The sequence below is a fragment of the Phodopus roborovskii genome, unplaced genomic scaffold (genome assembly GCF_943737965.1).
Source record: "Phodopus roborovskii unplaced genomic scaffold, PHOROB, whole genome shotgun sequence".
Lineage (NCBI taxonomy): Eukaryota > Metazoa > Chordata > Mammalia > Rodentia > Cricetidae > Phodopus > Phodopus roborovskii.
Window position 1 is genome coordinate 2,755,607 of NW_026125397.1, and position 18,435 is coordinate 2,774,041.

Below are 18,435 nucleotides of genomic sequence, written 5' to 3' on the forward strand. Positions count from 1 at the left end.
ATGCGGTCCCCAGTGGAGCGGTGGTCTCCTGCACAGCCTTTCCACCCTTGCTGCAGAGATCACTCTCAATTCTTATCCTTCTTTCTGACTTCATCTTTCTACATAATATACTCAGAATTACTGAGCCCTTTTTCATTTTCAGATATTGTCTGAGACAAAGCAAAACACTCTTAAGAGAAAACATACACAGAATTTACTTACTTCAGTGCCTTATTGAAATACACAACAGAACTCTTAAAATATAATGCAAATTAGCTGTCAAAATCCATAAATTTTCCATTGGAACTAATCAACACAATTCAGGTTCAAAGCAGTGCCTTACACTGCACTAAACCAAGGCGTAATCCCTCCCTCCCTTCCCGTCTATTCATGTGCCTGCATTACCCTATGGATTAGACATGCTCTTATCTAAAGAAAAGCATTTTATTAAAGAATTCTGAAAATATCCTGTACTTAAAATCAGGGTACTTAAATGCAAAAGCCTCACGAGTTCTTCTTAAGTAATGTATGTTCTCTCATTTTATAGGAAATTATTTCAATTTTTTTAAACTTGGCAAGAACTTTAAAATATGGCAAGAACTGACAGGGAGTTGTACCCAGCATGTGGGAAATAGCAACTTAAGAGTATTTCACATACTACTTTGTAATTGTAGAACAAACTGAAAATACCTGCATGCAAATCCTACTTATTGATGGGGACACCAGTATAACTACCCCCAAGAGTTTGGGGCTACTCCACCTCTCATCAGGCAGCCCTAACTTAAACACAACAGAACAGCCCAGTTCTCCTTAAAGACATTTTCCCACTCAAACGGGGTGGTCTGCATTAAATCCCATTTTCTTAATGACTATTTCAAACATAACCAAAGTGAAACCACGTGTGTGAGCTTTTATAATCAGAATGATCAAAATTGTCATCATTTTACATCTAATGTAAATTCACCTGCATTTGTGAAAATTTACTTAGCATATCCCAATCGCTATAGACGAACAATAAAATATACAAATACTATCCTGGAATCAAACAATGTGCTCTGTTAACACAAAATGCATTTAATACTAAAGTGTCCTTGCAAGAATTAAACAAATATGGGAACAGATATCCTTCTTAAGAAGAAAGGCAAAGCAACTACATTGAGAAATCCCACTTATATCAGAGAGGTGGCTCAAACTGTGCTGCAACATAGAAAAATGTGCTTAGCCGACAGAGGTCTTTTGTTTAGCACATCTCGCAGGTGTAGCATTTAGACACATCTTTGACCATTTATGAATCCAGTCACAGGCCTTGCAAAGGTTAACAATTAACATCATACCATTAGCCATGTGATGAAAACTGTAGGGGGATTAGAAACTGCCTTAAAAAAACAGTCATCAGAAGCTACATGGCTGCAACTCGGCCACATTTCCTATCTGTTTGCTTTCACTGACCTTTTTTTTTTTTTTTTTTTTTTTTTTTTTTGTGGGTAAGGGGCTAGGTAAAGCTGAAATGAAAGGTCTGTGAGACAGAGTACATATTCAGCTATACTGTCTGTTTACTCTGGCTGACCTTTTTTTAGGGGAAGGGGAAAAGAGGAGTATCTGCCTGTGGAAATCTCTGCTAATAAACACAAGGATCAAAAAGCCCGTCAGCCATACAGGAGCTGACACTGGTGGCAGACAGGCAGATCCCATGAGTGAGTGTGACAAGGATAAAAGGGACTTGGCTGGTGGTGCACTTCGTCCAGATTCTAAGTTAGTACAATCCAATTAAAGATCATTCTCCTGCTATGCAGTAATATAACCAATCTTTATCTCATTCCAAATTAAATACTTTGTCACACTATTAAAAGGCATTAGTAAGAAACATTTTAGCATCACATTTAGCATGAGTAAATATCTTACTTTTCCTTGAGTTTTTTATTTTGAAAATTACTACGCCAACCAAAAATTCTAATATTGATATAACAAATGCCATATATATTTTTCTTGTTCACCAACTATTAAAATTTTACTGTATTTGCTTATCTTCCTCTTTCTACATATACGATGTGTGTGTGTGTGTGTGTGTGTAATATTTTTTCTAACTCATTTAAAAATAAATTCCAGGTATTGTACCTTGAGTGTCACTGATTTTGTTAGTTTTTATAAATTTTATAAATTTAAACATAAATATTAGAACACAGATTTATAGTGAACTAGTACTACATAAGTGCAAAATTTAAATAAGAAAACTAAAATTTATTGGATTGCCAGATATGACGTATACAGCTTCTATTTAAAGATACTTAAAATGTCATTAAAAAACATTACAGAAGAAAAAAAGGTAAGGGAGATGGACCATATAAGAGATTAATTATTACTCAATTAAATAAAGTTATACATTAAATAACTGAGTATATAGCTTAAGTATACCAAATGCTAAAAACGTAATAAATATTAGTAACTAAGTATGAGTATATAATTGAGTATATATGATATATACAGTTTATATATACATGTGAAATATATCTGGTGATAGAAAAACCTAGTCTTGTAAACTGTTGTAGAATGTTATTTTAATGTATGTTACATTTGTTTATGCTCTGAAACATTTGTTTAACTATATAAAGATGTGTTGCTTTTATTTATGCTGCATTGGTTTAACTTTGTGAAGCTGTGATTCTTTGCCTGTCTAAAACACTTGATGGCCAATAACGAGGCAGGAGCAAGGATAGGCAGAGAGAATAAACAGAAGGAGAAATCTGGAGAGAAAAGAGGAGGAGGGAGCAAGAGAGAAGAACAAGGAGAGGAGGATGCCAGGGGCCAGCCACCCATCCACCCATCCACCCATCCACCCATCCACCCATCCACCCAGCCACCCATCCACCCATCCACCCATCCACCCATCCACCCATCCACCCAGCCACCCAGCCACCCATCCACCCAGCCACCCATCCACCCATCCACCCATCCACCCATCCACCCAGCCACCCATCCACCCAGCCACCCATCCACCCAGCCACCCAGCCACCCATCCACCCATCCACCCAGCCACCCCGCCAGACACTGAGCAAGAGTGAAAGTAAGATATACAGAAGAAAAGGAAAATGCCCAGAAAGAAAAGGTAGATGGGATAATTTAAGTTAAGAAAAGCTGGCTAGAAACAAGCCAAGATAAGGCCAGGCATTTATAAGTAAGAATAAAACTCCATGTGCATTATTTGGGAGCTGGGTGTCAAGACCCTCAAAAGCTAAAAGAGTAAAGACTAAAAAGAGTAAAAAAAAAAAAAATCCAGTAAACTCTCTTTTTCTATTGTATCATGTTGTCTGCATAAGAATAAGAATACTTTAACAAAAAATGTACATAATACATAGTAATTTAGGGAGTAAACTTAAATAGTAAGAAACATAGAAGAGGCCGTTTAGCTATGGATCTCAACAAATGCTGCACATACTCACTATTGCATGGTGACCCCTGTTCTGGTTGCCACTGTACTATCCTGCTGGGTGCAGCTTCTACCTCACCTTCACAGTGCAAAAAAACTCCTACTCACATGGCTCCTCAGTGGCTTCAAACAATATAATTATCTTATTAATGAAATACTAGGTAAAGCATGAATGGCTAACACCTCAAGTCTCCCTGCAGTTCTTACATTTTAAAATAGGAAACATTACTATTAGCATCTAATTTAGACCATCTGCTATTTTTCAGACACTAATGTGCCAAGAACATTTTGGTACTACTTCATCAAATGCTCTAAACATTTCTATACAAAGAGACATTATTTCCTTTAATCCATGATTAGCAAAAGGAGGAGGCACCTTTTCACCTCAAGTCAATTGACTCAAAGGTCCACACATGCTCTGCATTATAAATGCCTACCAGAGGGTGTTTGCAAATTTCTCCAGTGTAAGAGATGTGGAGGGACAGGACTGTTTCTGTAACTTCCTACCCTCCTCCAGTTTTACTACTCTCCCAACTTCAAGGGGAAGAGAGCAACAAAATGTCAAGAGTAGATTGTTTTCCTTGTTCTCAAATAAAAGTGATTCCTTCACCCTTGAGGATTAGAGCTGAAAGGGGCCTTAAGTTCAAAGAGACAGACGGTCTTCTGTCACTACTAATTTTGCTTTACAGGTGACAGTAACAGGGCAAGTGGATAGCACCTAGTGTGGCAATATTTGTTTATGTTAGTTCACTAGGTCATCACAACAATCTCAGGCTGCATGTCCTATCATCTCTATTCCATAGGTGTAGAATCTAAGCCATAGTGTTCAGGTAACTTGCTAGTAGATGTTCTGATTCCACTGAGGACACGCAAGTATACAGCTAAGCCCTAATGATTCTAGAGTATATCTTCAGTATTTTCTATCTGTATTTGTGACTACATATCTTTTACTATGCCAACAAAGCTGGCAGGTTTAAGCCTGTTCTCTCCAAACCTTCCTTTTTAACATCCCCTCCCATGGTGTGAATGTAAACTGTCTTCTAGAGGCTCATATGTTTGACTACTTGGACCCCAGCTGGGGACGGGACTTGAAGTGGGACCTCACTGGAGCAAGTGGGTTGTGAAGGCAACTCTTAAGGTCTCTTAACCCCAGGAACTTCCTGTCCTGTCCCTGCTTCCTGACACAATGTGAACACTTGCCTCACTATGGCGGTGCTTAACTGTAAACAAAAGACACCTTTCTTCCCTGATGTTTTATCTTCTCACATATTTCATCACACCAACAAGTTAAAGACAAAATAATTACAAATTTTAAGTCACTATTTCCTTGGCCACATACTTCAATCTGTCTATTACAGTGCCTGGTAGAAAATAACAGACATATAAATTGCTGTGGCTTTTAAGGCTGTAAACATCTGCCTAACTTACTTGTCTAGTGTTACACTAATACACCAAGACCAAGGTTTTAATTGGGGGTTTACAATTCTAGAGGGGTGGAGGATATGATCATCCTGGCCAGAAGCATGGCATTAGGCTGGCAGGCATGGTCCTAGCACAGTACCTGAGAGCTAACATCCTTACTCATAAACAGGAAACACTGAGCTAACTGGGAATGCTATCGTTTTTTGAAACCTCAAAGCCTGTTCCCAGTGACACATCTCCTTCAATAAGAACAGCTCTTAATCCTTCCCAAACAGTTTCACCAGGGACCAAGTATTCAAACATATTAGCCTGTGAGGGCGGTTTTCAAACCATTATAACATCTGTACAATTCTGGGACTGAAAAGGACTGAAGCATTGATACTGCTAGGTCAAGAGACATCATATGAAACATGAGTGCACACAGTTTTATAGTAATAGCATTAAATTCTTATCATATTTTTCTTTTTATCTTAAAAAATTAAGTTTTAATTTAATTTATTACTACTGAAGGTCATGTATAAAGATATTTTAAAGGTTGGAATATCTATGAAAATATCAAGAATCTAAAGTGTTAACTCTGAGGCTAAAATGATCATTTTAGCTTTATTAACTATGAAAATTGTATCTATAATTACCTGATACATATTTGCTACAACATAGAAGACAGTATGTTGATCTTTCTAATAAAAAAAATCATCATTGGATGGCTTTCTTAAGGTTGTCACACATACCAAAAACTTAATTTGCTGGTTTTGTTTATGAAATGGCTGATATACTTGGTAAGAAACAAATAAGAAGCACTTAAAACTCAAATCATGCTTATGCTTTGCTAGCACAGCAAACATGGCTTAATAGGATAAACAATAAGCCTAACAGAGACTATAATAGGAAATAGATAATATGCTAAAAATCTATGTTGATAATATCCACAGATACATAAGAATGTACTATGAAACATTTTTAATTTTTATTACATTTATTTGTTGGAGATAGCGTGTATGAAGAGGTCAAAGGGCAACCTACAGGAGTTGCTTCTCTCTTTCTACCATATAGACCCCAGAAACAGAGCTCAGGGAATCAGGCTTGGTGGCAGACTCTACCTGCTGAGCCATTCCACCAGCCTGCCCATGAAACATTTTAGACTTAGTAAAATTCAGAAACAATCAATGTAGAGACATCGCATCATGATGAGGTTATATTTTGGTAAAGCCATCACAGACTAGAAATACTTTAACTTAGAAACATATTTATCACAGCATCAAGACACACTGCTGTGTTGCTCCTCCTGGAGGTCACAGGGTCACAGGAGCTCTGACTCTCTGTTGCTGACCAGCATTGAAAAAGAAGATTGGCAACGTGATCAGCCCTAAAGTTATATACTTACAAGCCACACGAAATGGACTCAGCAGGCTCTATGTATATGTATGTATATACATATACATACATATATATATATGTAACAATAATAATCAAAGAAAAAGAGGCCATCAATTTAAGATGAAATGAGATGGTGACATGGGAAAGGTTGGAGGGAAGAAAGGAAAGGGTTAAAATGATGTAATTACATTTTAATTTAAGAAAATTTTAATTAAAAAGAAAAATATTTGCTACTAAAATTAAATTATTTATTTATTTTTTTAAAGAGAGTATTGAACCATACTGCTAGTCCAGGAAAAGCTAAAGTGCAAAGCACAGTTGCTGCTAAAGACACATTGCTTTCATACAACAACAAAATAAAAGTCTTAAGCAGAACCAGCATAGGACAGACAAGGGATATATTTATGAGGTGCACTGTGTCTTAGTTGTGGGGAGTTTAATCATTTTTTATAAAACCCAAAGTTCTGACTCAACTTCAACTTTATTAAGTAATTTACCAGGAGGCTGCGGGACAGCTGAGCAGGGGAAGGCTCTTGCATCCAAGCCTGATGACCTGACCTGGGTTTGATCCCTGGGTTTTCCCAGGAACCCCAAGTTGTGTTCTAACTTCCAACCATGTGTCCCCCCATCTCCCCCACACACACAAATAAATAAAAGGAGCACCAAAATAAGCAGCAGGTAGTCTACAATATGAGATTATATATCAGCTCTATAACTTTTATGACTTATGGAAACATAACCTATTATACTTACATTTGTAAGACTCAAAGCTCCTATTTGACATGATGTACACATTCTTAAAATAAATATAACACAAACTTACATTTTATATTATAGAATAACCATACATCATCAGTTTCAGTATTAACACCCACCATGCTAACTGCTCTAAAAGGATGGCAACAAAGTCATCAAAAGATCAATTTGTAGTTGGTAAAGGTGATCAGTTTCAGACACAGAAAACTTTGGAAATCAAAATCTAAATCCTTGAGTCACACAAGCGACAAGATGTGACAGGGAAGATTCTGAGTCGCCTGTGCATCCTGCTCAGCCTAGCTGTGACACAAGACCATCCTTTCTACGCAGCTCGTGTAATATGCTGCTCAGGGCTCTTCCTGCCTCTTCCCCCCAATGTAGCTCTCTACTGCAAACAGTGCCCTGCTCTGCTTTCTGCTCACTCATCCCCACTTAGCGCATTCATTCTTGCAGACTCAATTATCAGTAAATTAACGGACTTTAAGACCTACATACCAGCTCTAACTGTCTGGAAATGCCTGGGGTGGATGGCAAGTAAGCTGCAAGTTTTCCTGCTGTCCATTGGTCTTCTAAACCTCCACAAGCTAAAAACTCTGCAATCATGTCTTAATACTTCATATGCATTATTTAAAAACAAAATGTGGCTGGATGTAGTGGCTCATGCCTTTGATCCCAGCATCAGAGGGGCGGGGGTAAGAGAATCAGGAGAGCAAGGTCATCCTCAGCTGCACATGGTGTTCACAGGCAGAGTGGGTACATGAGTCAAGACCAGTAAGCAAAACAACACTGTCCCTCTCCCCCCACACCCGACCCCTGACTATATTGTGATTCTATTCCCCAGTTTGCATTCTTTTTTGAAAATGTATGTGACTGATTTTTGTTTCCTGCATATATATCTGTGTGAGGATGTCAGAAGAACTGGACATGGAGTTACAGACCATTGTGAGCTGCTAAGTGGGTGCTGGGAATTGAACCTGGGTCCTCTAGAAGAGCAGCTAGTGCTCTAAACCGCTGAGCCACTTCTCCAGCCAGCTTGTCTTCATTCTTACAAGTTAGAGGTGTGTGCTTTCTCTCAAGACACTACTTCAATCTGTTCTATCAGAAGGAGATGGACAGTCGCGGAAATCCTGCCAGATCGGACGCTGAGTGGGAAGGAATTGGAGAGGAGCTTTGGGTGCTTAACACAACAAGATCAGTGTAAGCTTAATGCTTAGTGTCCTCGTGCAAACCAAGACTGACTTTAGAGCACACAGGACAAGAGGACATGGTCTCCAGAGTGACTAGTTAGGAGGAAATGGCAGGAAAGTTACACAGTGTTAGTAAAACAATTCATTGCCCCAGAAAAGTTGCAAATATGAATGCTACTTGGTATTGCACACAAAATGTATTTAGAAAAATCTTAGTACCTTACAGTAAAATCATAGGAACAAGAGGCCAGCACTGAAGCATGAAAGGGTGAAAACTGCAGGAGAAAAAAAAATGTCAGATGTAGTCACAGGCTGCTACTGTAACAATCTCTCCATAATCACAACCAACTGAGACCCAGGAATGTCAGCTTAAAATTGTGCCTTCCTGGGCCTTACATACTCATTTATTTTGACCATTCAAGTATCCATTTATAGCAAAATTTTTATTTTTACATTCTCCAAAGAAAATCCTTCAAGCTTCATAGAGATAATTTATAATACAAGAAAAAAAAAAAAAGTCCAGCACTGGGAAGGCAGAAGGTGATCTCTGTGAGTTCAAGGCCATCCTGGACTACAGTGAGAGTTCTAGAACAGCCAAGGGTACTACACAGAGAAACTCTGTCTTGCAAAACTAAATATTTTTACTAGCTATGTAAACATGACTCTACAAATATAAGAAATGAAGTGTGTGGTAGAATATAGACAGACAACAACTAAAGAATTTAACCATTATATGAATACATTTGATGTTCATACACTCTCAGCAAAATAATCACTTAAATATTAAATATTAATTTTTAAATAATTGAATGTTAGTTATATATAATAGCTCATGAAAAATGACACCAAAGTTAAAAATACAAACCTTAAATCCCGAGCCCCAGTTTAAATGGGAAATGTCCCTGACAGGCTCATGTATTTGAAGAGCTGGTGCCTAGTTGGGGCTCTTCTGGACATGGGGACTCACTGTTGGAGCTACAAGTATAGATGTGGGAACTAGAAGCTGCTTCACCTGTCACCAATCCAGGCGACATGAGCAAACCACTCTACAGGCTCCCATAATCCCAGATCAAGCTAGTTCAAGCCACCTGCCTTGCCACCATGAAACTTCTGTCATAAAATGTAACCAGTGTATCAAGTAGCACCAACATAAATGATAAACAACCAATCGACTGTCATAGCAATCGTATCTGATGAGCATTTGTTTTACTAGCACGGTATGTTGCTTTTACTTATTGGTATTTAGTGTGGAGTCCTAGAGATTGAAGGGCCTCATGCCCTTCAGAGAAAGTACTCTGCTATGGAGCATGGTCACAGGCTTTATCCGATCTGAACAGCTACACATACTTAAATAAGTGCATCTGGTGGAGGAGGGTCTCATGCAGCATAGGCCAGCCCCAGCCTGTTAAGAAGTTGAGGGTCATCTTAACTCAAGACACTTCTACCTTCCAAGTGCTGGTATTACAGGCATGCACCATCATGCCCAGCTTTATGTGGCAATGGGGACAATCCCAGGACTCTATGCTAAGGAAGCACTCTATCAACTGAGTCAAAATCCAACCCCCATAGCTATACCCAGATTGCATGTTACACAGTTTCCAAGCACTTTTACTACATTACCTTAATTTGGCCTCAGGGGAAAAAAATCTGAAATAAAAAAAAATCCTTTCTACTAATAAAACCTGTCCATATAAAACTATTATTAAAAACATAAAAGAGCTTATTTTTATTTTTGCAGTAGATGGTGGTTATCACAGAAACTGTCAACTAAAGTGTAGAAAATGTGTGACTATGCATTTGCTTGGTCCAAAACAGGAGGCCATCCATGTCATCCCCTTTCTACCAAAGCTCATGCACACGGGAAGAGAGCAGGGGTAGACTGTCAGAGCTGGGAATTGGCAGGAGTGCGGTCAAACAATGTCCTCTGAACATGGCAGCTCTTGTGCTCATGAACTCCCACGGCTGTGCTGCTCCATACGCCCTGCCCAAGACCAGGACAGAGAGCAAGGCAGCTCAAACAGCAGAGGGCTCCTGGGACCCATCTACAACTGAGAGCTACTGTCAGGCAACGGCTGCTGGGGGAGGGAGTCCGTTTTCTCTGGTAGGATGCACAGGCTCTCATGGAGGGTCCTGTGTCCATGTGTATGCGGCAGCTCTACCTGGGCTCAGCAGTTTTTAAGAAAGAGATAAAAAGGAAAAAGGGGGACATGAAGTTGGGAAGGGGATGAGCTAGGTGTCTTGCTTGGTCAAGTTGGAGGAAGAGTAGAGTGACCAAAATATTTTGTATGCATGTATGAAATTCTCAAAGACTACATAAAAACATTTACAAATTAATGAAAGTAAAATGCTACTATGTACTACATAGTATTTGAAATTAGTAAATTTTAAAATATTAACTTAATTATTTGGAATATTTAAAATAGGAATAATGAAGGACTATCATATTGGAAAGACGTAAAGTACTTTGTAGCTCTTGGCATAAAAACTTGATAATCAGGAGATGCCACCTAGTCAGGAGTCTTTCACAGTAACACAGCAGAATTGCCTGACCAGAAGTTAAGGAACTAAATTAAGTTCTCTTAAAATGGAGGAAAACCTATTGGTGGCAGCATCAAAAAGTTAGCTCGTCTTCTGTTCATAGACTAGCAAGTTTCTACACCTCACACATTTGTGAGCTTTTATATACATCATCATACTAGAGAAAAAAAAAAATCACCATCTCTCCATAGCATCAAATACATACTCTCAATGAATAGGCGATTATGAAACATATAAACCCTAAATATAAACTACTACAGCCAAAAATAATGTTAAAGACATAGCCAGCTGGGCATTGGTGGTACACACCTTTAATCCCAGCACTCAGTAGGCAGAGGCATGTGGATCTCTGTGAGTTCAAGGCCAGCTTGGTCTACAGAGCTAGTTCCAGGATGGGCTCCAAAGCAATACAGAGAAACCCTGTCTCAAAAAACGGGGGGGGGGGGGGGGGGGGGAGGACGACATAGCCAATTGACTGATACCAACATGAAAAAAAATGGTTTCTATTTAACATCAAGTAGTATATCTTTACGTCATCCCAGCATAATCAAATGTATGACCTAATTTAACTTCTAATACTATCATTAGTTGGATAACAAAAACACACTTAAGAAATAATCCATAATACCAGCACTTGGGAGGCAGGATTCTAATTTTGAGGTCCCCTGGCCTATACAGTTAGACCCTGTCTCAGAAAACCAAGAGACTTGGACATAGCTCAACAGGGGAGCACTGCCTAGCCTGAGCCCTGGTGTAGTGGTGGGCACTGCCTAGCCTGAGCCCTGGTGTAGTGGTGGGCACTGCCTAGCCTGAGCCCTGGTGTAGTGGTGGGCACTGCCTAGCCTGAGCCCTGGTGTAGTGGCAGGGCACTGCCTAGCCCTGGTGTAGTGGTGGGCACTGCCTAGCCCTGGTGTAGTGGTGGGCACTGCCTAGCCCTGGTGTAGTGGTGGGCACTGCCTAGCCTGAGCCCTGGTGTAGTGGTGGGCACTGCCTAGCCCTGGTGTAGTGGTGGGCACTGCCTAGCCCTGGTGTAGTGGTGGGCACTGCCTAGCCCTGGTGTAGTGGTGGGCACTGCCTAGCCCTGGTGTAGTGGTGGGCACTGCCTAGCCTGAGCCCTGGTGTAGTGGTGGGCACTGCCTAGCCCTGGTGTAGTGGTGGGCACTGCCTAGCCCTGGTGTAGTGGTGGGCACTGCCTAGCCCTGGTGTAGTGGTGGGCACTGCCTAGCCCTGGTGTAGTGGTGGGCACTGCCTAGCCCTGGTGTAGTGGTGGGCACTGCCTAGCCCTGGTGTAGTGGCAGGGCACTGCCTAGCCCTGGTGTAGTGGCAGGGCACTGCCTAGCCCTGGTGTAGTGGTGGGCACTGCCTAGCCTGAGCCCTGGTGTAGTGGTGGGCACTGCCTAGCCTGAGCCCTGGTGTAGTGGTGGGCACTGCCTAGCCCTGGTGTAGTGGTAGGCACTGCCTAGCCCTGGTGTAGTGGTGGGCACTGCCTAGCCCTGGTGTAGTGGTGGGCACTGCCTAGCCCTGGTGTAGTGGTAGGCACTGCCTAGCCCTGGTGTAGTGGTGGGCACTGCCTAGCCCTGGTGTAGTGGTGGGCACTGCCTAGCCCTGGTGTAGTGGTAGGGCACTACTGTGCCATGCCCAGGTTGATCCCCAGAACTATAAAACTTCAATCCCTAAATATTTTTATACAGGCTTCATCGACTATACTGATGCTTACGTTTTTATTCTATGTGTAAAGAGTAAAGATGAAGACTTACTTTCACCCTCCTAATAGCGTACGTGTGACCAAGAAGTTCAAATACAGGTTGTCGTACATTCCTTAAGTCCCAGCCTCTCAAACTACAATCAACTGCTCCTGTCACCACCAAGTTCTGAAAATAATTCAGAAAAAATAAAAATAAAAACAAAACTATGATGCCTTTGCAATTAAATAGGTTTTCCCACTAGAAACAAGAACACACTTTTGTAGTTACATATATACCCAGGACCTACTTTTTAAAGTTGTATAACAAACGTAGAATGGAACCAAAATATTCATCTCAACAAAAACAACAATATATAACTCGACAGGCAAGAAACTAAATATGTTTAATATGTAAGACAGAACACCACACACAAGAGAAAGAGGCAAAGTCTCGAACACTGTCTAACTCACCTTTTCAAGTAGTAATAGATACAAGGGATTTTAAAATTGTGACAAATCAGCCTGTCTTTTCTCTTCAAGAGGTTTAGAATGTGCTCTGAGGTCTTACCAGGCATCAAAATGTAAGACACTGGGCTGGCAATGTGGCTCAGTGATAGATTCTCTAGCAAGCATGAACTCATCCCCGAGTGTCCAACACACACACACACACACACACACACACACACACACACTACATAAACTGCAAAGCAGCTTTCCAAAACAAACAAGCACTTTTAAGAATATCTATTCCTTATTTTGCCTGTTTTAGGAGCACTTAAGTCCAATTCATAACAATACAGGCCAGTCACTTGTTCACAAGTGATAGGGACTGAATTTAACTTAGCAGAAACACCTCCGGAGTCCACATCAGTGAGACAGATAAAGGGGCGTGGTAACTTTGAGAAGAGCGCTCTGTATGCAGCCACACTGTACCTCATTGTATTTACACCAGTCACAGCTCAGGATCTCTGTCTGATGTGCTGGGATCACAATCCGGACTCCTGCAGTCTTCACATCCCAAATCCTCAGAGTCTGATCACCTGATAGAAAGGGAAGACTTGGTCAACCTCCACAGCCCACCTGGGTGTTCAGAGCAAGAGCGATCTCACATGTCAAGTGGAAATACGCTACTGCCAGGATACTGCACCTAGACATATTTAAAACCATCATCATGCCTAAGAACTACTGTTTACAGCAACAAAGAGCAATCCATGGTAGCGCTTTCACATCAAAGAGGAGAATCTGACAAATCTCACAAAGGGATGCCAAAATGAAGATTTTACCTTAGGAATATCTGTTTCTGTCTGTTGGTGTTAGACGGAGTTCAGGGCCTCAAACCTGAAAAGCACACACTGTGCTCTGTTTTAATGGGACAGCGAGAGGGGGAAAAAATCTCCTTGGAAAAACGAGCTGAAAAATTACAAAGATTATATTTTGCATTATTAAAATAAGATTGGCACTGTTTAAATGCACGTCACTCTGGTGGATGAAAGTAAGTAATATTTTGGGATCTAAGAACGGCAGGGATGAAAGAATGAATTTGAATGTACCAAATGGGAATAGCTCTGGTACATCTGAGAGCTTCAAATATCTTCAATGGGCCTAAAAATAATCACTATCTGCAGTTTAGCCACCAGCCAGTAGAATTTGTTTCAGAATTCCAGTCAGGATTAAACAATCCCTTGTGGTCACTTCTAGCCCTCAGCGTCTACAGTAGTGATGTGGAGTCCGGTGTCTGGCCTGCAGCTACACCTTTCTTCCAAGGGCAGCACTGACCTCTATACCAAGGGACTCTGAAATGACCTACAGCTCCAGAAGGATCCAGACCTTAGCAGGCAGCCAAAGGTCAGTGCCTAGTTGTTTCGAAAACGAACAAAGAACTAGGAGATAAAAACAAGCCAGCCCCTGCTGTCCTCGTTGGTCTGACCACAAACATGCAATTTTATTTTATAAGTTTTTAAAAACCACCTCTCTTAAACAGAATTCACCAACTACACCATCTGGAAGCTGTTGGTAACCAAACTTCTCACCACACGGGGAAAGCTGGGCTGTGACATCCTCACGAAGCAGACAGAGACAGAGCTGAGGTATGATTTCAGCACATTTCACAAAGACCTGGGGGTGTATTCTGTCACTTGCTGGCAAGGGGGCACCACACTATGGACAGAGTAAATGGGATTCTCCCTAAATTTCTGCCACCACAAAAGTCAAGACCCAGAGGGAAACATTTGATTCAGTAGGAGGCTTCTACGAATCACATGAAATGCCAAGTGATGCTCAGAAACCTCTCCACGCTCTCTAACACTAGGTTAGAAACCATAAAGTCGCTTTAGTATGAATAAAACCCTGTACAGTCCTATGGGCTTGGGTCCTATGGGCTTGTGTTCCCTGGGGAATTACTTTATCTGAGGGTGTGAACTGATTTCAAGCATCAGCACACTACCTGCGAGCAGGAGGTACGAAGTGACTGAGTTAGCACAGGGAAAGCAGACTGCAGAGTGTACAATACGCAGTATCTGTCATTAGGAGGCAAATATGGTCATCCTGGGGGGCAGCAAGGGGTGGGAGAGTGCCTTGCAGAAAGTAAGGGTCCTTTAGACAGTTCTATTCCTTGATATCAGACGTAAAATTGCAGACGTAAGCTTACACCGCACCCTATATGTGCATAAAAGTCTGGACAACAAAGACTGTGTAACGGCTCCTCTAGTTCTCTGACAGTGTCTGGCTCTGCACTGCATGCTCAGCCAGCACTCCTGCTGGAAGCCATGGTTTTTAGGTCATCCTCTCTGCAGTTAAGGAGACTGCTCTGCAGATGCTTGGGTCCTACTTCTTGATAGTTGTATATAGTAGGTGCTGTGTCCTCATCACTCTGTTTTCAATAAGAAGGCCAAATGGTGCGATGACAGGCCTAAATGCTTCCAGCTGCCAGGACGTATAACGGTTTTGTTTGCTTGGCTTTCTAGGATGGTATTGCCACACTGTTGGCCGTTTGCTGTCATCCAGGCCTTTGTGAGGATGTTGTGGTGGTGCCAGGAGCCCCCTGAATTACCAGTGTCTCACAGCTGCAGGCCTGCACTGGCCCAGCCACTGGAAGAGAAGGTACGAGGCTAAGCCCACCCCGCAGGAAGCATGGGAGGCTGGGAGAGGCTGCAAACAGTCTCAAAGTGTGGCATGAGGCGAACTGAGCACCAAACGAGCGCTTTGGGCCCCAAATAAATGAATTTAATTGAAACACCAGATGCCTGTCAGATGTAATATGACTTTTTCTTAAAGTAGAACGAGGCTTATCTAACAACCAGCTGGAACCCACACTCAGGCCTGGCTATGACTTATGCAATTATATGGAGTCTGCAATAACAATAATTTAGTTTTCTTGGTTCAAAAGAAAGTTTACTTCACATGAATCCTCTTTATAGAAATAGCACAAATATTCCTCCTCTTGGCCCCACATTTATAAACATGAATTCTGTTAATATAACTTATCAGGAACCACCCAAAATATGAGGTCCCAAGAGCTCTGCTACGGAAACAAGTGTAGATCTGGTGCTCTGCTAATTAATGACAACAAATTTCTACTTTTACAAATACGCCACAACTTTGAAAGTAATGAACCTCTTCCTACCCCTGCCATGTGTGTAGTGTAGTATGTGTATGCTATGTATATTCTATGTGCGGTATATGTGTTGTGTGTGTTCTGTGTGTGTGCATGCTGTGGGTACACTGTGTGTGTGCCTATGTGTGTGTATGTGTGTGTGCAGTGTGTGTGTGTGCAGTGTGTGTGTGTGTGTGTGCATGCTGTGTGTATGTGTTGTGTGTGCATGCTGTGGGTACACTGTGTGTGTGCCTGTGTGTGTATATGTGTGTGTAGTGTGTGTGCAGTGTGTGTGTGCATGCTGTATGTATGCCTGTGTGTGTGTGTGTGTGTGTGCATGCTGTATGTATGTGTTGTGTGTGCATGCTGTGTGTGTGCCTGTGTGTGTGTGTGTGTGTGTGTGTGTGTGCATGCTGTATGTGTGCCTGTGTGTGTGTGTGTAGTGTGTGTGTGTGCATGCTGTATGTATGTGTTGTGTGTACCTGTGTGTGTGTGTGTGTGTGTGTGTAGTGTGTGTGTGTGCATGCTGTATGTATGTGTTGTGTGTGCATGCTGTGTGTGTGCCTGTGTGTGTGTGTGCCTGTGTGTGTGTGTGTGTGGTGCATGCACATTGGTTTGCAGGTGCACATCCCAGTGCACACCCATGTGGAGGCCGCAGCAGTTTATCAGGTGTCCTCCTCCATCCCTCTGACTGAATTCCATAAGACAGTGTCTCTCACTAAAGCAGGTGCTTGCTATTTCTGCTAAGCTGGCTGACAGGAACTCTTGGGACCCACTTGTCTCCACTCCCCCAATGCTGGGATCATGGCCACACTCAACCACTCCACTCCAGGTTTTTAATGTAAGTGCTGGAGATTCAAATTCAGGTTCTCATGCTTGCTTAACAAATGCTCTTACCCACTAAGCTATCTCCCAAACCCCAAAATGACTGAATTCTTGGAATACCCTAACCAAATGCTGTATTTTTATGTATTTTCCTAGAACATGTTATTTTGGACACTTGAATTTCTATTTGTGTCCCACAGAATTAGGCATAAAAATACATCATGATTGCTTTTCTTGTAAGCCAATGGTTCTCGACCTTCCTAATGCTGCAACCCTTTAATAGAGTTCCTTACATTATGGTGACCCCCAACCATAAAATTATTTCATTGCTACTTCATAACTGTAATTTTGCTATTGTTATGAATCATAATGTAAATATCTGATATTATGCAGGATTGTGCAGGATATCTGATATATGACCTCCCAAAAAGGTCATGACCCACAGGTTGAGAATCGCTGATGTAAGCATTTGCCCTCCCACTAAAAAATAACATTTTAAGCCGGGCAGTGGTGGTTCAATCCTTTAATCCCAGCACTCAGAAAACAGAGGCAGGTGGATCTCTGTGAGTCCCAGGCCAGCCTGGTCTACAGAATGAGTTCCAGGACATCTGGACAGCCAGACAGCTAGGGCTCCACAAAGAAAACTTGTCTCAGAAGAAAAAAAAGGAAAAGTCACTTGGGTTTCATTGACACAAGCTTTGTGATTGAGATGGTTTTTACGGTAGATTTTTCTTTGTTTTAGCAAGACTTTATGATGACAAAGCAAACTGTTTAAGACCATAATACAACTCACAAACTAAAAGGAAAATAGCTTAAGGGTTCTCAGACCAAAGGCACTCTCTCTGAACTCAGCACTAGAACTACTCTGAAGGCTTTAATTGCAGATGGGTATGTGTCTATGAACACCAGTGTGGCAGCTCCCATTACACCAACAGAAATACACCGTTAATTCAGCAGTTCCAACAGAGCTGTTCCGACACTAGGAAGCGCTTCCAAATCAAGCTAATAACTTGATTCAGCCACTGAACACCCAAACTCACCCCTCCCCAGGGCATTTTGACCCAGCAGGACTAAGAAGCTCGGAACTCTGCTGCTGTTTAAGCTTCCCAGATGACTGTGGTGGCAGCAGGTTTGGAATCACTAGGCTAGTGTGTTGTTACATAATTAACACTGGAAATTCTAGAGCCAGCCACTTTAAACACTGTTCCCAGATGAACCCTGGCTGTTCAATGGCAGCTGATGGGATGCTCTTCGGGCAAACCTGTCACCACACCTTCCATGCCCTGGACACCTCACTCTCACTTGTTCATGAAGTAGGGCCTCAGACACTATTTCTTCAGAGAAGCATCCCTGCCAAGGCCTGCCAACCTCAGGAGTCCTTCTATTTCCAGAAGATGAGTACTCACTCACAGCATCAAATGAGGCTTCATTTCCAGGGTCCTTCCCTGCACCTAGACAGTGTCTAAGTCTGATGCACATTAGCTTAGTCATGATAATGACCTGATCTCTTTACTATCACCACCATTGTTTTAGAAGCAATGGAGAAATGCTGGTTACAGGGCATGGCCAAGCACAGCCGCGTGCCAGTGAAGAAGTAGAAGAAAGGGCCGCCAAGCAGGCAGGCTCCACTGTTCCTAACTCCTTTCAAAGG

The 18,435-nt window shown here is 41.7% G+C and overlaps 1 protein-coding gene across 1 annotated transcript in view; it reads right to left on the minus strand.

Annotated features, from left to right (window-relative positions):
- Positions 1–18,435, minus strand: part of Pex7 (peroxisomal biogenesis factor 7) — a 63,183-nt gene that overhangs the window by 21,696 nt on the left and 23,052 nt on the right. Inside the window, exons 6-8 of the mRNA XM_051175358.1 lie at positions 13,301–13,407; positions 12,441–12,554; positions 8,365–8,420 (exon numbers count right to left, since the gene is read on the minus strand). Of these exons, the coding sequence (XP_051031315.1) occupies positions 8,365–8,420; positions 12,441–12,554; positions 13,301–13,407 (277 nt within the window). The remainder of the gene's footprint in view (positions 1–8,364; positions 8,421–12,440; positions 12,555–13,300; positions 13,408–18,435) is intronic.